Source organism: Meleagris gallopavo, chromosome 8 (assembly GCF_000146605.3).
Source record: "Meleagris gallopavo isolate NT-WF06-2002-E0010 breed Aviagen turkey brand Nicholas breeding stock chromosome 8, Turkey_5.1, whole genome shotgun sequence".
In the NCBI taxonomy this organism is placed as follows: domain Eukaryota; kingdom Metazoa; phylum Chordata; class Aves; order Galliformes; family Phasianidae; genus Meleagris; species Meleagris gallopavo.
Window position 1 is genome coordinate 21,446,230 of NC_015018.2, and position 22,104 is coordinate 21,468,333.

The following is a 22,104-nucleotide window of genomic DNA, read 5'->3' on the forward strand; positions in this document are numbered from 1 at the left end:
TGACCAGGGAGAGAAGTATAAGGTAGAGACTTGTCTGTCTCTACCTCATATGAACAGGACTGTGAGTGGAGGTGGACAGATGGAGGCAGCTCTGGCAGAAGCTGGGCTGGGTCTGCTGCTCTTTGGGTACAAAAGCCAAAACTCAGCAGCGAGTCTTGGTTTTCAGCAAATTTCAGTGCACAATCTGTGCCATGTAGCACATGCTGAGTGCCTGTCTGACTGACACCTCCCTTTGCCCAACAGGTCTATTATGCTCTCTACACCTTCAAAGGCCGAAACACGAATGAGCTGAGTGTGTCAGCTAACCAGAGACTCAGGATCCTGCAGTTTGAAGACATCACGGGCAATCAGGAGTGGTGGCTGGCCGAAGCACACGGCAAGCAGGGCTATGTGCCCTCCAGCTACATCCGGAAGACAGAATACACGTGAGGTTGGGGGGTCAGGAGGCCCCACCCTGTTCCTTGAGCCTACCAGGACTGCCGGGGGCCCATTGCCTCCACTGCTTGCCCCAAGGGGATGACACTGTGTATGAGGAAAGAAGGAAGGTGGACTGCTTGAGCAGGCACTTTGCTTAAGAGCAGGGGCCAGCTTCTGTCACCCTGTGCTGTTTTATCCTCCAACCAGGAGCAGAGTGGGGCTGTGGTCCAAGGGGGAATGGCTAGACTAATGCTGAGGAGCTACTGTGGATTTAAATTGTGGAAGACTGTTGCTGAGGCCCTCCTTAGCCAAACAGTGTTAAAAAGCAGCCTAGAGCCTTGTGAACATGTTGTCTGTGCCTTAGCAGCAGCAGGTCCTGTCTTGTTTGTACAGGACTCCAGACTGGGGATATCTGTTCTGGCCAGAGGAAGCTGCTCTGAGGATTGCTGTGAGTAGTTCAGCTCCACAGTGAGCCCAGCCTCCAGGAGCACCCACGGTGTACTGTGTCCGTGTGCTTGGTCTCCTGGAGCTGAGCTGGGGTGCCTCTAAGCTCTGCTGCTAGCAGCAGCCATTAGGCATTTCCCTCCTGGACCAGCTGTAGGTTCTGAACACCATCTTGCCATGTCTCCATACTGTGTCCAGTGTCTGGGACCCCGTCTTGGCTCCTCTGGAGCAAGACAAAAGGCAAAGCACTGGCTGTCCTGCAGCCTCATTTCTGTAGGCTCTGACCAGGAGTGCCTTACCTGTGCATGCTGCAGGGCACTGGCGATGGTGCTTATGTTCTGAGAGGGATGCTGTGCCCTTTGCAGGGGTGCTGTGTCTTATGTGCTGCTGCCATGATCTGAAGGAAGGAAGCTCCTTTCTCCTTGGGGCAGTGTTTGTGTCCCCTGTACTGCTGCTCCATAAATAAAGGCTTGCCCTTGTATATAGGAAGAACCTGTCCAAGTGTTGGAGTAGAGATGGGAATACTTGGTATGTGCCTGGCTTGGTGTGTGAGGAGGCTGAGGGCAAAGCTCGTGGTCTTCATGTGGACTCTGCAGGGCCTTTTATGTTTCGGTGGTGTCCTCATGAAGATCATGGAATCATAGAATGGTTTGGGTTAGAAGGGAGCTTTAAGATCATCTAGTTCCAACCTCCCTGCTATAGGCAGGGATACCTCCCTCTAGACCAAGATAAATTGTACTGCCCTCTCTTGCTGCTGTGTTACATGACACAGCTGGGTTGTGGGTGGTTTGCATCCTTCCTGCCACCAGCTACTGGGAAGGGTTTTGCTCTGCTCTGTCCATGCAGGTACATAGCGTGCACACAGTCTCCATCAGTGCTGCAGCTCTTGGCATGATGCCCAAGAACAAAGGGTCAAGTGTTTGTCAATGATAACCAGTATGTATTATGTGTGTGGTATGTGTGTGCATGTTGGCGTATCATGCATATGTGCCCACACTTCTGTGCTTATGTGGCATGCCCCAGCAAGTGTGTACAATAGCCTCAGGGACTGCCTCGTTTATTTGCATTGCAGTCAAGGGCAGCTGCAGCCACTGAGAATGTTCCTCCACCTCCACTCCCAGAGTTCATGGCTGGAGCAGAGGCATGAATCCATCTGTACCCCAACATTTATTTGCATAACCTCTGTACCACCGTCCTCCAACCACCATTCAGGATTAAAGCTGAACTTGAGGCTTATTTAGCATACCTTAAAATCAGACTTTTAGTAGGAAGAGTAGAAACAGTTACAAGAGGTAAATAAATTATAACATTCACTTGGATTATTCTGCAAATTTCATTCAGTAGTGCTACAGCATCTCTCTGCTAGGTTCCCCTGGCATAACAAAGTACAAAAACTTGGACCCCTGGGGGGTATATGGTCTCCGTGCCTGACATAACTTTCTTCTCCATAAGTTATGTAGCTTGAGATCCTCATGTGCACACCTGGCAGGGTGTAGCAGCGGGTAACGGCTCAAGTCTGTATCTTCTGCCCCTGCCAGCCAGAGAAGTCACTCTCTCCCCTTCGCTTCACAGCTGTAGAGAAAAAGTCTTGGGCAGTCTAGCTGCAGGGAGATCCATGTGCTGGCTTGGTGAGTCCCAGCAGAAGGGAGCTGCTCACACGCAAGCTGCATGCTGTTCTACTCCACCTATAGCGTGGTGGTTTCTGTGTTTGTGATGCCGGCGTCCTTCGCCATTGCAGAGAAGATGCTCTGCTTCTGAAGCAGCCTCTCGGGACTGTCAAATTCCACAATCTTCCCTGCGTGCATCACCATCACCCTGGCAGTGGGAAATGAAAACACCTGAGCTCCAACAGTCAAAGCTGATAGTGCTGGCGGTGCCAGCACTACAGCCCCACCAATACGTGTTCCTTCTACAGCCACACTAGGCAGTTCACCTCTCAGTGAGCACACAGTTCTCATCTCTGTGCTGGATGGTGAAATGTATTTGGTGTCAAGAATCCCTCTGTAGCCTGCTGCTGTACAGGATCCCAAAAACATTACTCCCTCCCAAAGGCATAACTAATGCATGACCATTTTTCCCCTCCTCTGTTCTGCACTCCTAGAAACTACATTACTGTTCTGGGCATTGCAACCACTCTTACCCCTCTGGCTGCGTCCTTGCATCTGCTACTGGCCACCTCTCCCCACCCCAGGAGACCTGAGCCCCATTCCTGTGCCCTATGGTACCTGTTGCTGTCCATGATGGTGTGGAGGCGGTGGGCAATGGTCAGGACGGTGCAGTCAGCAAAAGCACTCCGGATTGTTGTCTGGATTAAGTGATCTGTTTCCAGATCCACGGCTGCTGTTGCTTCGTCCAGGATAAGGATCTTGGCTTTGCGGAGAAGGGCCCGGGCCAGACAAACGAGCTGTCTCTGCCCAACACTGGGAGGAGGTGGGGGATGTGAGTTACCAAGTAAACAGAGGGTGCCTGTCTCATCCCCACACCCCACCACAGCCCCCTCCTAGGCCCAGGAGAAGGGCAGGGAGCAGAGCCTGCTTCAGTTCCTTTGCTCACCTCAGGTTCTCTCCTCCCTCGCTCACAATGTGTTGCAGCCTCTCAGGAAGTTCCTGCACATACGCCTTCAAGTGAGCTAGCTCAAGGGCCTTCCACACCTCCTCATCAGTGTACTGGTCGAAGGGGTCCAGGTTCATCCGCAGGGTGCCAGTGAAGAGCACAGGGTCCTGCCAGGGATAGCACAGAGTGTTTGTACCTATTGTGTCCATTCAGCAGGGCTGAATGCTTGCCCTGCAGCCTGCCCCTGGGCACGAAGGTGGTGATGATGAAGGGTGCTCAGGGTGGGATCCTTGCAGCACCCAGGGGGATGCTAAGGGCCACGGCGTGCCCAGGGCAGAGCTGTGAAGATGGGAGGTGCATAAAAGCTGGAATTGGCTCACCTGGGGGATGATGGTGAGGTTCTGGCGCAGGTCGTGCAAGCCAATAGTCGCTATGTCCAACCCATCAATGATGATCTTTCCCCCAGCAGCTTCCAGAACACGGAAGAGGCAGTTGGTGAGGGAGGATTTTCCAGCTCCCGTCCGGCCCACAACTCCAACCTGTGGAAGCAGATGTTTAGACCACCTAACAGGACTGGAAATAACTGAGTGAGCACTCTCATCTTCACCTGGTGGGCCTTCTCCAAGCCACAAAGAAAGGGTGTAGTGCAGGCAGAGAGGTCCTCACCTTCTCAGTACTCCCAATATTGCAGGTGATCCCCTGAAGAACCAGTTCCAGTTCAGGTCGGTACCGAACTTGGTAATCCACAAACTGGATCTCACCTTTGCTGGGCCAGCCGTGGGGTGGGCGCTTGTCTGTCACCCATGGAGCCTGTGGGCACAGGAAGGTTAAGGGGCTGCACCAAGCTGTGCAGCAGGTGTTGGCCCACAGCCTGCTCTCCTCACCTCTCTCTTGACCTTCGTGTACTCGTGCACCCGCTCTACAGCCACAATATTTGTCTCCAGCTCCGAAGACACCCGCACCAGCCAGTTCAGTGTCTGGGTCACCTGCACGGCAGAGCCACAGAGCTCAGTGGGACCGGGTACAATCACCTTCTGTTGAGAGTTCATCAAGAACATGCTCCTCCCCGCAGCAGCATCCCTGTTACATGTGGATGCGTGTTCCCCTGGCTTCAATCCCCAGGTAATCACTCTCTCCATCAGACACTCCAGCTAATCCCCTCTCCACACACTGCAGATGAATGTGGGGCAGCATCATGCTGCCAGCCCAGAGCCATCAGCCCAAGAACTTAACTGAAGAAACTTTCATTGACTCACGTTGAGGGCAGAGGAGACGGAGAGACCCACAATGCCACCTTCCAAAGAGTTTTTTGAAATCACAGCCAGAAGTGCAGAGAAGAAGACCACCAGGCTCCCAACAAACTCCAGGCGGATGGCCAGCCATCTGCAACGGGAGCACACGGCCCCAGCACAGGGCCAACCAGTGAGACCAGCATCTCACCATTGAACTCAGCACCATATGCCAGCACCAGGCAATGCCACTATCACACTCCTACGTGGCCTGGAGCATTGGCATCTTCCCAGGACCCACCCTTGACAGCACAGTTCACCTAGACTCTGGATACTTCATAGGAGCTTTCAAAATCACCCTAAAAAGCCTTCTTCCACAGATGGTGGCCCTATCCAAATCTCTCCCAATTCCTATACAGACCTTCAGAGCACATTCTGATTGAGCTGTAGATGTCCCTGTTCATTGCAGCAGAGTTAGACTAGATGACCTTTAAGTGCCCCTTCCAACTCAAATGATTCTATGACTCTACGATTATGAAGGAGGACTTTAGCATCTCCAGAACCTCTCCCAGGACCTGGATGTGGAGTGCTGTGGCATAAGGAGCAAACTCACCTATTTGAGACTATCCAGGAGTGAACAGTTTTCTGGTTGATGTCCATCGTCTTCTCATTTTGCTGCAGGAACCGTTGTTGATGTCCATAGGCCCGGATGACAGAAAGGCCTGACACTGTCTCACCAAAGTGGGAGTAGATGGGAGACCTGGTGACGGAGTCCAGGCGCCGCAGCTGGCGTGACGTGGAGATGTAGAAGTGCTGAAAGGAGGGGACAGCTCGGTTACCAACACAAAGCCCAGCAGTGACAGGGACACTGCTCCAGGCAGGGCAAGAGCTGCTCTCAGGCCCCAGCTACTCACCAGCACAAAGTAGTAGAAGATGCCCAAGGGAACAATAACAACAAGGAAGAATGGGGTGGCCAAGGCGATCATGATCAATGTGCTAATTATACCCATGAAACAGTTGAGCCAGCTGCGGAAGGACATGGGGATGGTCTCATCTACTGTGAAGATGTCCTGCGGTGTAAAAAGAAGCAGGGAGAAGCAGTCAGTACCCCAGAGAGAGGAAGAAACCCAGAGGCTCCACACATACAGGATTCCTACGCACCCATACTTTAACACAGTACAAAAAATTTGAGAAAATATTGGATCAAACTGTATTGATGTAAACGTCACAGCCACATTTAGGGGCACAGCTCCTAGCTTGGGAACAGCTGAATTAATGGAGAAGATTTCAATAATAAGACTTTACAAAGTCATTTACACTGACTGCATTATTTTGTTGGCCCTCTCATTGTCTCAGGACAGCTCTAGGCTCCTGCCTCTCTCTGTAATCTACTCTGAACCCTCTTCAGTTTTTCTACATCCCTATTGGCCAGGTGGCCCCAAAACAGGACTCAGCATCCAGCTGTGGCCTCCCTTACACTAAGCAGATGAGATATAATCCCCTGTAATTTGCTGGCCACTCTCCTTCTCATATATACAGCCCAAGATGTGGTGAATCTCATGGTGAACCACGCATTCATCATATCCTTCTGCTCCACAGAACATGGCACCACTCAACACCCACCAGACCTGCCAGACCTTCTCCACGTAGGGGCTGTTCTCCTACCTTGGCAAACCTGTTCACAATGCGGCCAGTGGGAGTCGTGTCAAAAAAGCTCATGGGAACACGTAGGATGTTACTGAGAAGCTGCTCATGCACAATCCGGGAAGCTCGCATGGCACCACGAGAAGACAGGATGGTTGCAAGGAACAGGAAGAGAGCTGCAAGGAGAGCACAGAGCGGTCAACCACAGCTCACGTGACACTGGCCCCAGGCAGTCATGGGACACATGGAACAGTGAAGTTGTGCAGTGTCCCACTGTGACATCCTGCATCCTACCTCCTCGCCATGCCACAGTAACTGCATCCCACCAGCCTTATCCCTGCTGGATCGTATCACTGAGTGAGCAGCACCCTGTGTCCCCACACTCACCCTGTGAAACCCCCAGCGCCCCAAAGACACCGATCCGCAGGTCTCGCTGCTGCACAGGGTAGGTCTCATTCTGGTAGCGCTCCGCATCATCGGTCCAGGCACTGAGCCACAGGTTGGTCCCCACGTAGGCAACGTAGTCTCCCACATAGCTCATGGCAACACAGAAGGAAAAGCCCACACCAACAGCACGGAGGTACCGCAGGTACATGGAGAACTTCACCTGTGGAGAAGTTCAGCCCATTATCACTGCCCAGCAAATCACAGCCAGTGACACTCAACACAACGTTGGATTTGCTGCCCTCAGTCCTCCCTCCACCGTACTGCACTGTCGGGGACCTTGGCCACCAGCTCCATGCAGTGCTGTGTCCTGGCTGCAATGGGGCTGCAGGAAGTCTGGCACTGGCTTCTCTTGGCAAGAGTCAAGTTCAGTACAGTGCCCCTCTATCTCCTTCTTCTTCCTCCTCACCTTGCCAGTTTCCACAGCTTCCTTCTCAATCAGCTTCTGGCCCTTTATGTTCTTGATGGGCTCCTCCTGGGCCTTCTTCACAGAAGTGGTGCTCTGCGTACTGATGCTGCGGGAAGGTGATGGGCACCGTTAGTACCAGGGTGCTGCTCTGGAGGTCCTGCTCTGGGGTTGCATCCCACATAGCACTGGGACACAGTGCTGGAGTTCTTTGGGATGAGTGTCCCTACACAGGCAGCTTTGAACAAGCTTTGTGAAAGACCAAGGTCACAGCAGGGCAAGTAAAAGCAAGATCAAATGTTCCTGACCCAGCGTTAGCTAGGGTTAGATGCAGCAAGGGAAGTTCCCACCCCCTTCTCTGCAGGAATCTCCCAGTGAAGCCCCCTGGTTTCCTAAAGGGCAATGCAGGAAGCAAGGGAGAGAGCAGAGAGCTCTGGCTGAGTCCCCACCTGCGGGTGAACTCTTTGCGATGGATGCTGGCCTCTCGCTTCAGCGTCATGGTCACCACATCATCGGGCCCATCCTCCACAGAAGGCTCCATACCTTCATCCCCCTGCTCTTCAATCCCATCTAAGCCAACAGCTACAGACATGGGAATGAAGGACAGACTAATGAATCGCATCTTGGAGATTTCAGAACCTCAAGACACACACGTCCCCTATACCCAGTAGCATTCCCAGTACCTGCAGTAGTTTCCTCTGCAGCACACTCCTCCTGGCTACCATATGAGTTCAGGAACTGGGCAAAGGCTCCCCTGTTTGCAAGCAGGGTGCTGTAGGAACCATGTTCAGACACTGCTCCTGCCACCAGCACCACAATGTTATCAGCCTGGGGCAGGAAACTGATACTGTGCGTCACCAAGATCCGTGTCTGCAATAAAGTGGCACTGTTGTTGGAGAGCAGTACAATCAGAACACCTCTTGCACCCCAAGCTTTGGACTGACGTCTACTTGAGGACCTCTCTGCTCATCACCACTGGCCATGGGTACACAGGGCACCCTTCCCACCTCCACATCGCCCCAGGACTCTTCTGCCTACTTAAAAGCCACAGGATCCCTTCTCTGTCCCAAGCAGAGGAGGGGCATCCCAGGATGATGGGCATCACAGTACCAGAGACATTTCTGCCTGGCCATGTCTCAGGAAGGAGGGCACAAGCGCTCACCTTCTTTTGCAGCAGCCCTTTAGGTCCCAGCACGTGCTCAAAGAGGTGCTTGCCAACATGCGCATCCACAGCAGAGAGAGGGTCGTCCAGGATGTAGATGTCAGCATCGCTGTACACTGCCCTGGCCAGACTGACCCGCTGCTTCTGGCCTCCACTCAGGTTAATGCCCTGAATGAAAAGGAACCTCCATGAGCCCCAGACTGCCACAAGGTGACTGCCTTTCTCTCTGCCACATGTGTTCACCACATATTTGTTCATCCCTACTGCGCATTGCCCAAGGCTGATACCTTCTCTCCAATCTCTGTCTGGTCACCTGCAGGTAGTAGCTCCAGGTCTGGAAGGAGGGCACAGGCTTTGATGACTTTCTGATACCTAGTTTCATCCAGCTCTGATCCAAAAAGGATATTGTCTTTCAGCGTGGCATTCTGAATCCAGGCCTGCTGGGGGACATAGGCCAGGGAGCCCTGGGAGAGAGACACAAGAACAGGGTTATCACCAGAGCCTCAGCCCAAACGCGGCCACCTCACACCTCTCAGGACCACTCTGGTCCCTCACCTGGGGGCTCATGGTCACTCAGTGCCTGACCCGCTGCCAATTTCTGAGCCCCATAGCCCCTGGCACCAGCCAGCCACTCTCACCTGGATATTGATGTGTCCTTTGATATTCTCCATCTCCCCCAGCATGGCCGATATCAGTGAAGACTTCCCTGAGCCCACAGCCCCAACCACAGCCACCAGGCTCCCAGGTTTGATGTCCAGGTTGACACTGCAAGACAGGAGAGCCCAGTGAGCAGCATGTCTCCTGCACAGGACCCACACAGAGCAGAGCACAGCTGGGGGTTCACCATGACTGGCACTGTAAAGAGACGACTGCCTTGCCCAACTAAAAGCTTAGAGGGAGAGGGACCCATCAGGCCCCACATGGCACACAGCACTTACTCTCTTATCGCAGCATTCCCATCCTGCTCCCAGGTAAACGTGGCATCTGAGAAGCGCACAGCACTGCCTGTCAGCAAAAAGATGCACCTCAGGACTGAGAAAGTGCAAGCCAGCTTCATCCCTTGCAATTGGATTGAGCATCCCAAACCAACCAGTCTGCACCACCCCCAAAACCTTCCATGCGTCCTTCATTCACCTGGTTCTGCTCATCTCCTCCCTGCACAGATCCACCTCTGAAATGTCCACCCCCAGCATATCGTGATCTGCCTGCTGCTCGCTGGTGCAAGGTGAGGCCGACCAGCAACCCACAGGGACTAAGCCAGAGCTTTACCTACCTGGGATGGAGTCATGGTGGATAGCTGAGGTGTCCAGCTCCTCTCCACCCAGGTATCGCTCCAGCCTCTCCTTTGAGACATTGGTCTGCCATGGCAGAAAGAGGATGACATGAGGCACAGCTGGGTTTGCTTACAGAAGCCCCCTAAGTAGAGCACCCCATACACAGCCTACACTCAAGCATCATCCTCCACCTCTGAGCCCTAACCCTGTGTCACACAGGCAAGTCCCATTCCATCCCACTGCCAAAAGAGCCCTGTGCACTAATCCTTGGGTGTCCAAGGCCCTAGACCATCACACATCTGAGCCCCATCTGAGCTTAAACAGAGATATCAGGTGGTCCCTCCTGAGGGCTGACCTGCACCATGGCAGAAAGAACCAAGGGCAGCATGGCCATGGGGAAGCGCAGCACATTGAAAAGGGAGATGGAGGTAAAGGCTTTCTGTGCATCCAGGACGTTGTTCTCATCCACCAGTACATAGACAGAAAAACTGGCCAAGGAGACCTGGAACAGAAGAAGCCACCATCAATGTGGTCGTATGCAGCCCAGGTCATTTGCCTCCCCTCACTTCACACCAGCTGAGGTTCCCCATCTTTCCCATCCCCTTGGTCCCAACCCAACCCCAGCTCTCAAAAAAATGCAGTTCTCCCCAGCCTGCTGGCACTCACCAGGAAGGGGGCACATGAGAACACGAAGATAGAAACTGACTGCAGGTAAGAGAACTTCAGTAAGTCCTTCAGCTCACATGCTCGAATCTCATTGATTCGCTTCTCAAATGAGGGCTCCCAGGCAAAAAGCTTCAAGATCTGTGAGATAACCAGAGTGAGCCTGTGCTGGCCTCACTGGAATGCCCACCTTTCAGGGTGTCCACACTCCACTGCTCACCTTGATTCCATTGAGGACTTCACCCATTATTTTCATGCGCTCATCCTTGTTCTTCATGTTCCTCACCTACAAACAGAAGAGCCAGAGGTCATGGCTACACCTCAACCAGACAGAGCTCACTCTTGGGAATGCACCTGGGCTACCCTAGGGAAGGGAAGGGAGGGCTCCAGGACCCAGGAAAACATCCTACGAGTGTGGATGACCACCCCAGCCTAAATCAGACCCAGTCTGGGAAAGATCTGCAGCATAACAAGGAATGTTAGGGGAGCAGGAAGAACAACAACAGGGAGAACCTCCCACCACTGACCTGTATGTCTCTGGACTTGTTGACCAGGAATCCATTTATGGGGATGAGCAGCACCATGACTGCAAGGCCAGCCAGGACAGAGGGGCCCAGCTCTCCCCAGAGGAAGACAATAGACAAGATAATTTGCAAGGGTGATGACCAGAGCTGGTGAACAAAGTTGGCCATGTCCATGAATCTTTGGGCATCAGCTGACATCAGGTTCACAGTCTCTCCCACTGTAGACTCTTTGCGAGTGGCACTGGACATGGTAAGCGCCTGGAGAGAGAAACTGTGGTCAATGCAAATGACCTTAATGGTCAACTTATGGGAGCAGAGCTGGGAACCAGCAGGATAGGCTGAAACTGCTCCTCAGATTCTGGTAACTATCAGATGTGCTGTTTGCCCCAGGCTGATGGGCAAGAGATGCTGTAATTCCCAGCCCAGCTGGGAGAAAGCCAGCTGCAGATGGTGACAGAGCCATACCAACCTTCTTGTAGATAGCAGCAATGAGGCTGGCACGCACATTTGTGCCAAGCTGGAAGCACAGGTTGAAGTACTGCTGCAGGCAGAGGGACTGGAGTATCGCAGTCAGAAAGAGCAGGATGCTGTACAGGTACCCTTGCCAGGCAAAGGCCTCCGCATCTGACACAAAGGCGATCAGCAGCCTGAGGGGCAGAGAGGCTGTGAGCCACCCACCCATGGAGACAGACCCAACAGGGTGCTCCAAACCAACAGAGGCAGTTGGGTGCTGAGCACACAGGAAGGTGGTAGGGCTGGGGGCAAGGCCAGGATGGTGTGACTCACTTCAGCAGCTGGGGGCTGACAAACACAAGAGCATCATGTACCAATTTGAAAGCCACTGACATCATGAGGTTCTGCAAGAAGGTCTTAAAGAGGACTTTCATCAGCCACTTCTTGGGGTAATCCCCTTTACCTCCCTTCTTTTTCTTCTTCTTTGGCTGTTTCTCCTCCTAGAGGAGAAAATGAAGAAATAAATGAGCAGGTCCTATGGTTTTTGGCACCTGAAAGGATGCTTCCAAGGCAGCTACATAACCCCCAGATCAGGTCTCCTGAATGAAGCCCAGCCTTTAACTCCTGTCATATTATCTATCTATATTATTGATAAATTATAGAAAAATTCCTTCTCAGAAAGAGTGGTGATGCATTGGTATAGGTGCCCAGAGAGGTGTTGGGGTCACGATTGCTAGAGATGTTGAAGAAATGTGGAGATGTGGCACTAAGGGACATGGTTAGTGGGCAGGGTGGGGATGGCTTGAAGGTTAGACTGAATGATCTTAGAGGTCTCTTCCAACCTGAATGATTCTATGAATCTTTCTCAATTCAGAGTGATTTTCACTCAGACCAGGGAGAAATCTGGGACAGGGAAATACAGAGACAGGGAAGCTGCTTGTACTGTAGCCTTGAGGGATGGTTCCCTGTTCTTCTGAAGGGCATAAGGATGGAGAATTTCTTGGTGTCTCAAAAAGTAGGGATCTGCTGAGGATGACCTTGCCATGGGATTCCCCATCTTTGTCCATGGCCCTGAAGAATCAGAGTTGGAAAACTCAGCACTGGGGGCTGTAGTGAGATGAGGTGACCCTACTCAACAAGGCTGGGCTTGGATCTCTGCATCTCACACAAGGCCACACGTAGGAAGGGATTTACCAGCACCAGGATGTCCTGGCTCTGGGCCTTGCTCATCCCATTCATGTGCTCTGTGTCACGTTCCTGGCGTTTTTTCTTGCGTTTCCTTTTCTCCAATTCTGCTTGGGCTTTCCTCAATGCAGTCTTCATGTTCTTCTCAAAAGTAGCATATAAGGCCTGTGTCCTGTCTTTATCTTTCAACTCCCAGACATCTTCAATTTCCAAGGGCTTCCGATGGCCCTTGTAAATCATCCTGTGGGGCAGAGAAATTTCCCCTTAGCAAGTCTCCAACACTGTGTCTGTAGGAAGTAAGTCCTTACTGCAAATGCAGAGATTTCAGAGTCTGGTCCTAACAGAGGGAGAGCTACAAACCGAGCTCCCTGCAGCTCAGACCCCTGATTTGTGTTCACAGCCTGTTGTGGCTGAAGCTCCCATGCAACTTTCATGCCATGTGGCAGAGCCATGACAGATCACTGCTACCTGCAGGCTGGGCCTGATGCATCAGGTACCAGTGCACAGCAAGGTGGGAATTGTCCAAGCTCAGGCTGCACAGACTGTACTGATTACTGAGCTTCTCCTGGCCAGCTCTTGGATGGGGCCCTCAGCCCTGATCTGTTGGGTAGCAGCCAGCCTACAGCAAGGAGTTGGAACTGGATGGGCTTTATGGTTCCTTCCAACCCAACTATTCTGTGATTCTATGCTGTGATGCTATGGCTCATAGCAGCCTGTGCAGCTCAGCCCTGAGGCCTCCCTGCATTTTGCCACCCAGATCTCCCCATAGCCCTGCTCACCTGCTGTACCACTCGAAGGTGATGGAACTCAGGATGGAGGCTGTCACCTCTGGGTTCTAGAGTGCAAAGGAAAGAGAAGTGAGTACTGAGGCATTGCAGGTACTAAGATGAAGTTGACAAGAACTGACCAGTACCAGGCTGCAGCCTCCAGCTCTCCTTGTGCCCCTTGCTGAAACCTTCCCAGCACCTTCACCCACCCTGCATGCACTTCATACCTTCTTTGCAAATTCCTTTCCTTCTGGGGAGATATCTGAGAAGCCTGAGACAATAAAGAGCAGCAGCTGGAGCCCATAGGAGATGAAGAAGAGGACAAACCGTGGCACATCCGAGATGGGGTCCTGTGGGAAAGTAGAGCCCAGGGTGACTGCTGAAGTTTGTCTCAAGGCCACCCGGCCCTCAGAAACAGCATTCAAACCAAAAGAGCAGTTGCAGAACTCTGTGTTCTCTCTCAGCTTCCCTTCACCACCGCTCTTTTCTTCTCCGTCCCTCCTCCCCAGTGTCCATAAGGGGAGAAATTATCCTGGTTTTCTCATGCTTCCTCAAAGGGAGAGGGTGAATTTAAAAGGCTATTCCTCCTTCAATTCCCAAGGTCCATAGGGCAGCTGGGACCTCAGTGATACCACTGAGAGCTTGTCAAGGGGTGAGGTCCATGATGGACTCGATGATCCTTATGGGGTAATATCTCAGGGTATTCTATGATTCTATTACTTCCTTTGGGGACTGAACAGTGCAATGGGGAAATACAGAGCTTCTTGCCAAACCCAACCTGCAGTGCTCTCCGGACAAGGGACTGGAACGGCAGGATCCCACAGAGCAGTGACAGGATCCAGAAGCAGAACAGTACCACTGAGTCTCTGCACAAGCAGAAGGACCGCGCATAGTGGATCAGAAGCACCAGGACCTGGGAGAAAAACCATCACAGGTTCGGGCAGGGCAGCAGGACAAGCTCTGCCCTTCAAACATACCTTTGGGGTACATGTACCCAGGCCCTGGCACACGTGGTCTTAGCCAGTCCTACAGAAGCTTCAGAGTTCATCGCACAGGGCAAAGGTTTATTTCAGGGAGACATCATATCAAAATGCTCATAGGAAAAACAAGGTCTGAAGGCACCCCGGCATTATGCTTTAGCTGTTCTTACCCCAGGTTCTTGGCCATGCTATAAAGAGCGGGCATAAAGCAATGCCCTGGCTCCTGAACATCACTCCAAGCCTGACATTACACAGGTCAGAGACCCATGGTTAACAATATCTCCTAAACTTTGCACATGAATCCAACTGATAAAATAGTAATCATCAGCAAATTGTTATGTTTGCTCGTAAGTGTAGCTCCTAAGTTTTATGGCTTTAGTAAGACTGTTAGTTTGGCCGATAACTTCTACAAAATATCTGCTATTCCTGTGCACGTGTTCCCCTGCGCACGCAGCTCTTATGCTATCAGTTTTCTAGAGGACCAGTCTCACATATCTTCATTCACAAATCCAATCTCTAATCACAGATCTCCTCTGCTTCAGAATTCTATGGCACTTCTCAACTCTTCCTTCCCACAGAATTCCTGCAGATGCTCAGAGCTGCCCCATCCCCATCTCCCAGGTTGCTCTCCCGCAGACGCAGCCTCTCTTCATCCCTGTGCTATGGAAGCTTTCTGCAGTCCAGCCCTGCCATCTCACGCCATCTCTTTGGTGACACTCAGCATGTTGTCCTGCTGACCCTTACCCAGGTAACGATGTATAGGCTGGGGTTGGTGTACCGGACAGCTGGCAGGGAGTTCTGCCCTGTGCCCTCTGAAACTGCCAAGACCAACTCTGCCACAGCTGTCATCAACAGCAACGTAGCCAGCACCTGTGTGAAGAGGAGCACAATTTTGAAGAGAGACCAGTCAACCGTGTGCAGTGGAAACCAGTGGGAGACAATGTGACTGGATATAAAAGCACCCTGTAGATCACTGCACCCTTTCCAACTCAAACCTGGTGCAAAGAGCTTTCTTGTGCCCTTTCACGGGAGCACTGCCATCATTTTAACCTTGGAACACACAAGCACATAATATCAGAGGCTGCAATGCACACCTAAGGCCTCCCTCCTGGAGCATCCCAGTCTTGTGGTGCCCTCTGTCCCAGCTATGCGTCATCATGGACTTCTTTCTGGCTTTTCCATCACAGTGCTTCTTCTCTCCTACGCTTCTCATCTATTAATTCTTCACCCAACTCCAGCTTAGAAGCTTTCTACTCACCACCTCTCAACTCAGGTTGCTCCCGCCGCCCTCTGTGCCCCCTCAGCCCCACGCTACCTGTTTGATCATGTAGAGTTTGGTCAGAGATGATTTCTTGGATTTAGATTTGCACAAGGGAAGGAGCTGCCATGGAGCCAAAACCCAGAGGAAGCCAAGGGGGATCCAGACCAGCACTGTCTGCTGGAAGCACACTGGCAGGTCAGCATCAGAGCGAGCGAGGAAGGAGCCGTTCTGGGGACAAGAACAGGCAGTCAGATCATAGAACTATAGAATCATAGAATATCCTGAATTGGAAGTTATCTACAACGATCATCGAGTCCAACCCTTGGCTCCACAAAGGGCCACCCAACAATCAGACCCTATGTCTGAGAGCATTGTCCAAGACATGTCCTGAACCCTGGCAGCCTGTGGCTGTGACCACTGCCTGGCTAGCCTGTTCCGTGCCCACTGCCCTCTGGTGAAGAACCTTTTCCCAGCACCCAACCTGACCCTCCCCTGAAGTCACTCAGGATCGCTCAGTCCTCACCTGGCTCACAGCACCAGCACTCTGATAGCTACTGTACCTCTTCTTTCCACCCCACTCAGCACCCATCATCCTGACTTACTGCCCACCAAGCACCCTACCCCAACAGGGCCAACACAGCCACTCACCCAGAAGACAGAGCCACAGAACTCCTCCAAGGCTGCTGCCATGGCTGTGTTGGGCAGAGCCAGCAGCTCCTTCTCTCGCTCTGCTCAGCTGTGAGAGTCCTGGGTGGATGCTTGGAATAAAAGTCCCTACACACCCTTGGCCGGTGTTGGGATCAAATCCTGATGGCATACTGTTAATTGTTAACTTGGTGTGGTTGTGCAATTCTGAAAGCAAACCAGTGACCAAAAGGGCCTTGGAAAACCACAAGTTGCAAGGAAGGGAAGAGAGGGAGACTCAGAGAAGAGATGGAAGGGAAACTGCTGTCACAGACTCACTTCACCATACGGCCATTGCTTGAAAACCACAGTCTTCATCATTGTATACTGAGATAGGTGTATGGTCCCACAAAAGACAATCTGTGTTGGTGCAGTACATCTTTCCTCTGCTGGGATCACTCCAGCAACCCCCAGTACCCATGTGACAGCCAGAGAGCCACACCTGAAAGGAGACTGACCCTAAACCATCATCCTGCTACTTTGGGAGGTGGGGGCTGGAAGGGATGAGTCTATCCTAAAACAGAATTTGCTTTGTCACACAAGATTTCAAGGAGCATTAGGTAAAAGGGGAGGGTGCACAGACCAGAAGAATTCTGCTGTTTCATTGTTCAGTGTTTGTAGCTCAAGAGTCAAGGGTGATACAATGACTAATTGCTCAGGAACAAGCCCCTTGCCATCAATCGCAGAGGAAGGTCCAACGTCTAACCTGCTGGTTAATTATTATTGCCTTGTCTGATTAAATGCTCTTCTTTTTTGGTAAACAAAGCTGTCCCCAGTGCCAGGTCCTCCAGCCAGCAGCAATACACTGCTGAGGAGAGCAGCTATCTGATGTATTAGACAGAAGATCACTGAATGGAGCAGCCACTCCCTCAGGTTCTTCTCAGTCCAAAGTGCTGATGTAATTTGTGAACTGTGGGGTGCTATGAAGACGTTCCTGTCCTCACCTTGTGATTCACACCACGGTCTTTCACATCCCTCTACCCCACAGCCCTGCCTTCTGAGCTGAACAAAGCCTCATACGTATTGTACCTAGGTTGCACCTAAATCCTACCTTTTTTTTCCAGCTTATTTTTGTACAGTAGCTGAGATCGTCTTTCAAATTTATCTTCACAAACACGATCCTAAAAGGTGCCCTTGTCTCTACCAAGTTCTTCTCTACCCACTGGCCTTGCTTATAAGGCTCACACATGGACCACTTGCCCCAGTGACAGCTTCCTATTAAATACTCCATCCCCTCGCTCACCTTGCTTTTCAATGCATATTATAGAGCCCATCCTCTCCCAGTCTTTGGTCTCTCGTTCAGAGCTGAACAGCTTTCCTCAGCCAAGAATGTTTGAAACAAGCATTTCTTCCTCTTCCTCTACCATCAAGTTTGCGACACGCTCATCCTCCTGAAAATCTGTAAAGTCACCTTAGTATCCTCCAGCTCCTTCCATAAAGCTTCTTCTATTACAATATCCAGAAAATATTTGCTGGGACCAAGCTAACTGAAGTGCCCTTCATGCCCTCATAGGTCTGCTCCAGAACAAAGACTTATGCAAGACAATGTACACATTGATCCAGACCTCCTAATCTCTGAGAAGTTTATTTCTTTGCTTTCTTATGGTGTTCAACTCCTTTGAGTTCAGAAGCCTTTTTAAAACAAACAGAACTTTACACAAAAGAACCAAACTATATATATGATGGCGGAAGGCTGCGCCAGCATAATACATTAATTGAGTTACAGATATCAGCATGACTCAAGAAATCATACAACATAAGCCACAAACTCTTAAACCCAATTAACCGTAAGTGAAATCACTTCTACCAAGTTTTAATCCTTCCTACTGAGTGCACATCAGCCAGCACTGACCCCACGCTATGCAGCTATTTTCCCAGTTCATATGTTGAGAATTGCCATCTATGTTCCCAAGATGTGTTTTGAGAGACATTGATACCTCTGATGGATCCATGTGAAAAAGGGGATACACTCTCTGACATGAAGTTCTGAAGTTATAGTCTTTAGCTATAGGTTTTCAACTATCTGATTCCGTTAAGGTAAAACCAAAAGAAGCCTAACCTTTGATTCTGACTAGTCAGCAATAAACCCACAGACACTTTTCCTCTCACACACTGTCTGAAGAATAAGGAGATGCTTGTGAAGATGTGTTAGGAAAAGGACCTGGAAACTCCCTGAGAAAAAGTACCTCGGCTTCCCAAGGAATCTCACCATATACCCTCCCCTCCCCTTGACCTCTTTCATCTGTAGGCCAAGTTGGCTCACAGCTAGCTCACCCCATCAGTCAGGCAGTAGAAGCTTCTTGCCATGTAGGCTCGTCACCTCTACATACGAACAGCTTTGATGTGCTTCTTTTTAACTAAGAGATGCTGGGTTTCTAATCCTCAGCTATCCTACTGGTTGACACAAGCAGACTTTGTCTTCCAGCTCTGTCTGTTTCCCTTCCTGGCATTTTGAATGTAATCATTTTCTCTTTTGGTGCAGCAGAAGAATGATTAATTCAGCGTCCCCTCATCTGACTCTTACCTCTCTTCTGTTGCTCTCACATTTGGCCCTCCTGACACACGACTAGGGTTTGAGTTATGTTCTTAACTGAGTGCTTATCTGCTATTACTTTGTTCTCAGGAAATGTTTCTATCTCCTGTACACACTGCCTCATGTTACACAGACGAGCTAACGTGGACTTTTCCATTTGCAGTATGTATCTAGAACTGATGCCAAAGCATGCTGTACCAAACCATGCAAAATGGAGCATACAGTACCATCTGTAAAACAAATTCAAAACAAACAACAAAACAGTAAAAACGGAGTAAGAGGGGAGCAGCTGCAGCGTTTATTTGACAGTCACATGCAGTGCTACACAATTCATTCTCCCATACTTGCTCAGCTCCCTTTCTCTCTAAATACAAGGAGCTGAGCAGCTTGTTGCCATCACATCCAAGAATGAGTCCTTTCATTTAAAATGGCCAATATAAGTTTCCAGGCCAGGGACTGGTCACTCAGGGGAAACAAAGGGAAGAAACATCAGGCTTTGTCACCTAATTTGCATCCTCCGCAGCCTGAGGACGGAAGCAGTACACAGCTGTCCACATGGCAGGAAAAACTCTGGAGTCTTGGTGCTCTTGTTCCAGCACAGTGCTTTCCACTACAGAATGTTCTTTGCAATGGCATTCAGGGTCCTCACTTTAGCCACATCCGCCACCTTAATAGAGTACTCAGGGGCAGAGAACGACGCTCCCATGGCAACATTTGGATTTCTGCACAGAAAATGACTGGTTACTTTCTGCAGGTGACACAGAAGGGTAAAAGGCAGTCAGTAATGAAAACCCACCATTTTCCCCACAGTGTTAGCAGCAGTCAGAATACCTGCTGGTGCCACCCAGACCAAAGATGAGGCAGAAACAGAACAAAGAACAGTACAGAGGACAGAAAAAAACAGCATCTACAGAAACCCAGTGCAGACCTGTGGTCTTCATCACTGTTCATCCCACAGGCCTTCCAAAAACCACATTCATCAGTGCCACAGGTCAAAGGTAACTACATCAGAACACGCCCTTCCAAGTGTCACCAGAGTGCACTCAGAAGCCCTAAGGCAACAGAAGCATAGGAAATGCCCCAAGGAGCCGGTTGTGCATGGAGCCCGTGTCCAGACAATGAGCACCACTGGATTCACACACTATAGAACACAGAGCCAAGTAGCACAATCCTAACCACAACAGTACATTAACACTCAGAAAGCTGTTTGAAATTTACACCTGTTCCACACACTTACATTTGTATAAATCCTGATTTCCCCCAGTACAATTTTGCTAAGAAATAGTAAGAAATAGTCAGTTACCTGAACTTCATCCCTGAATCCCGCGCTGAGCGAGCAGAGCAGTGAAACTCAGAAGCAGAAGAGCCTTCCAGAATCCTTTGCAGGTTGCGCTCTGTGATGCCACCCCCTGGTGGGAAGAATCCTTGTTTATGTCACACCCAGCATAGAAAGGACTATCACATAGCCAACATCATCCCTGAGATCTATCCCCTAAGGGACCAGCACCACCTACACAGAAGGGGAAAGAGCCCTTGGGACAAGAGACTCTGGCACTTGAAGAGCTGGGAGAAGACTTGATTCATGTCCTCCCACAGATCTACAACTGTCCCCAAATCCTCCAGTGAGCAGCAGCTGCAGCGTTCGGCAGCCTTTACTCAGACCACAGCAGGAACACCTCCCTCCAATGGATGTGGCTCAGAAAAAACAATCAGACAGGGCACCCCAGGGCAAGAGGAGCCAGAGGCAACTAGACCTGTTATAGATGACAAGTAAAAACTTTACCTGGCACTACGACAATTCTGCCCTTTGCCTGAAAGAAAAATAACTTGTTAACGATACTGGCACAGCACTAAGTCCTCACAAGCCACTATAGGGAACAAAGAAAATTTATGTATCACAGCCTTGAAATTCACAGTGGCTTATGATTCTTGCTTTCTCACTCCAGGGATCTAGCCCAAAGGGACTTGGGAAATCAGATCAAGGACAGCTCAGAGGTGGGGGGCAAGCACTTGTGGACAGCAGCTTCCCCACAGAAATGAGGGTTATCACAAAGAATGTGCTTCCAAGGAAGTGGCCACAGTAACCCAGAGGCATGCAGGGAGCTCTTACCTGTTCTGCGAGTTTCTTAATCAAGGATAATCCTTCCAGTGCTGAGCTATCGCAGCCACTGGTCAATACCCGCTCAAACCCCAGAGAAATCAGAGTCTCCAGTGCCACCTGAGGGTCGTGCACCATGTCGAAGGCTGAGAGACCAATAGAACAGTTCAGAAATAACTCACTGCTCAAGCTCTGTCCCCATTCCAGCCCAGAAGAGAGATGGGAAAGTCCCTTCTCTCAGCTGCAGCTCCCAACTACAACATCACCCTCACAGTAACGGCAGGGCTGCAGCACTGAGCTCTTTGACATTTCCACCCCATGCAGGGCAGTAACATTGACACCAAGCTTAGACCCCCTGAACCTAAGCTCTCGTGGGCAAACAGCACAGCTACAGCACAGTACACACAGCTTTTTGCCCTCCAAAGAAAAACCACCAGATTAAGCCCAGTTAGTCCCCAGCTCCCCATCTCTGTCAGTGGGGCACAAGCTGGTCCCTGCCAGGGCCACCAAACTCTGTGACTCACCTCGGTGAAACGTGACTGGCAAGGGCCGGCAAACAGCTGTAATAAGAAGACATATAGTCAGCCTGGACTGTTACAGAGAATCCTTTGTGTCAGAACCAGTAATGCACATGAGATTCCCTTCACTAGCTACAATTTTTGTACTAGATCAGCCCACTGCAAACTTTACCAGTAGTGCTCAACACTGGCAGTTCACAAGCCAGCTACTTTCTACAAGAAGAAATGTAACTATCTTATACTATCTAACTAATGCAAAGTAACTAATGAAAATACTGATTGCAGAGCTCCGCTGGATAGAAAGAGAAAGGAATCAAACAAGACCTGCAGACCATAAAACCCAGTGCTGTGCATTCTATGGTGTAAGACAGCACAGCACAAAGCTACCATCCCCGGTGACAGCAAAGAAACCACGCGATGCTTAGAGAAACATTTACAAGCAGGGATTCTCTCACCCAGCAACGCCGTGCAGAGCTCTGTATCGATGCGTCCATCCTCAGTGAGGGCCCCGAAGACCAGCCCATCCGCACCGTGCAGCTTGGCCAGGCGGATGTCGGCCTTCATCACCTCCACCTCTCGGTCCGAGTAGAGAAAATCTCCGCCGCGAGGCCGGATCATGACGAACACAGGGACCCGCACGCACTGCTTCACCACCTGCAGGAGCCCTGGGGGGAGAAACGGGACGAGGGGGAAGAGATGGGCTCACAGAAGGGCTGGCGGCACCCCCAGGGGGCGCGTCTCGAGAAGAATGCAGCGAGAACGGAGGGGCGCGGGGCCGCGCGGCTTACCCATGCTCGGGGTTGTTCCTCCCTCCACCAGGCCCGCGCACAGCTCGATCCGGCCGGCACCTGCGGAGAGGCGGTCA

The 22,104-nt window shown here is 51.0% G+C and overlaps 3 protein-coding genes across 3 annotated transcripts in view; 1 reads left to right on the top strand and 2 right to left on the bottom strand.

Moving 5' to 3' along the window:
• DNMBP (dynamin binding protein) overlaps positions 1–2,180 on the top strand; it is a 28,124-nt gene extending 25,944 nt beyond the window's left edge. The window contains 1 exon segment of the mRNA XM_003208076.4: positions 244–2,180. Coding sequence (XP_003208124.4) covers positions 244–429 — 186 coding nt within the window. The 3' untranslated portion in view covers positions 430–2,180.
• Positions 2,176–16,163, bottom strand: ABCC2 (ATP binding cassette subfamily C member 2). The gene is made up of 32 exons (XM_010714591.3): positions 16,055–16,163; positions 15,461–15,634; positions 14,890–15,015; positions 13,944–14,078; positions 13,393–13,515; positions 13,178–13,233; positions 12,408–12,639; positions 11,547–11,713; positions 11,230–11,407; positions 10,764–11,018; positions 10,457–10,522; positions 10,240–10,377; positions 9,929–10,075; positions 9,573–9,657; positions 9,238–9,304; positions 8,938–9,064; positions 8,587–8,763; positions 8,300–8,467; positions 7,821–8,007; positions 7,587–7,719; positions 7,141–7,246; positions 6,675–6,894; positions 6,309–6,463; positions 5,558–5,713; positions 5,257–5,456; positions 4,671–4,797; positions 4,299–4,400; positions 4,081–4,224; positions 3,795–3,953; positions 3,415–3,581; positions 3,087–3,281; positions 2,176–2,676 (listed from the first exon to the last, which is right to left on the bottom strand). Exons 1-32 carry the CDS (start codon positions 16,094–16,096, stop codon positions 2,547–2,549), a joined length of 4,644 nt encoding a protein of 1,547 aa, XP_010712893.1. The 5' UTR covers positions 16,097–16,163; the 3' UTR covers positions 2,176–2,546.
• Positions 16,164–17,659: 1,496 nt separating this feature from the next.
• CUTC (cutC copper transporter) lies at positions 17,660–22,098 on the bottom strand. The gene is made up of 7 exons (XM_019617717.2): positions 22,028–22,098; positions 21,695–21,904; positions 21,246–21,281; positions 20,734–20,867; positions 20,407–20,434; positions 19,927–20,032; positions 17,660–19,345 (listed from the first exon to the last, which is right to left on the bottom strand). The coding sequence occupies exons 1-7, from the start codon at positions 22,029–22,031 to the stop codon at positions 19,234–19,236; spliced, it is 630 nt and encodes a 209-aa protein (XP_019473262.1). The 5' UTR covers positions 22,032–22,098; the 3' UTR covers positions 17,660–19,233.
• Positions 22,099–22,104: the final 6 nt, after the last annotated feature.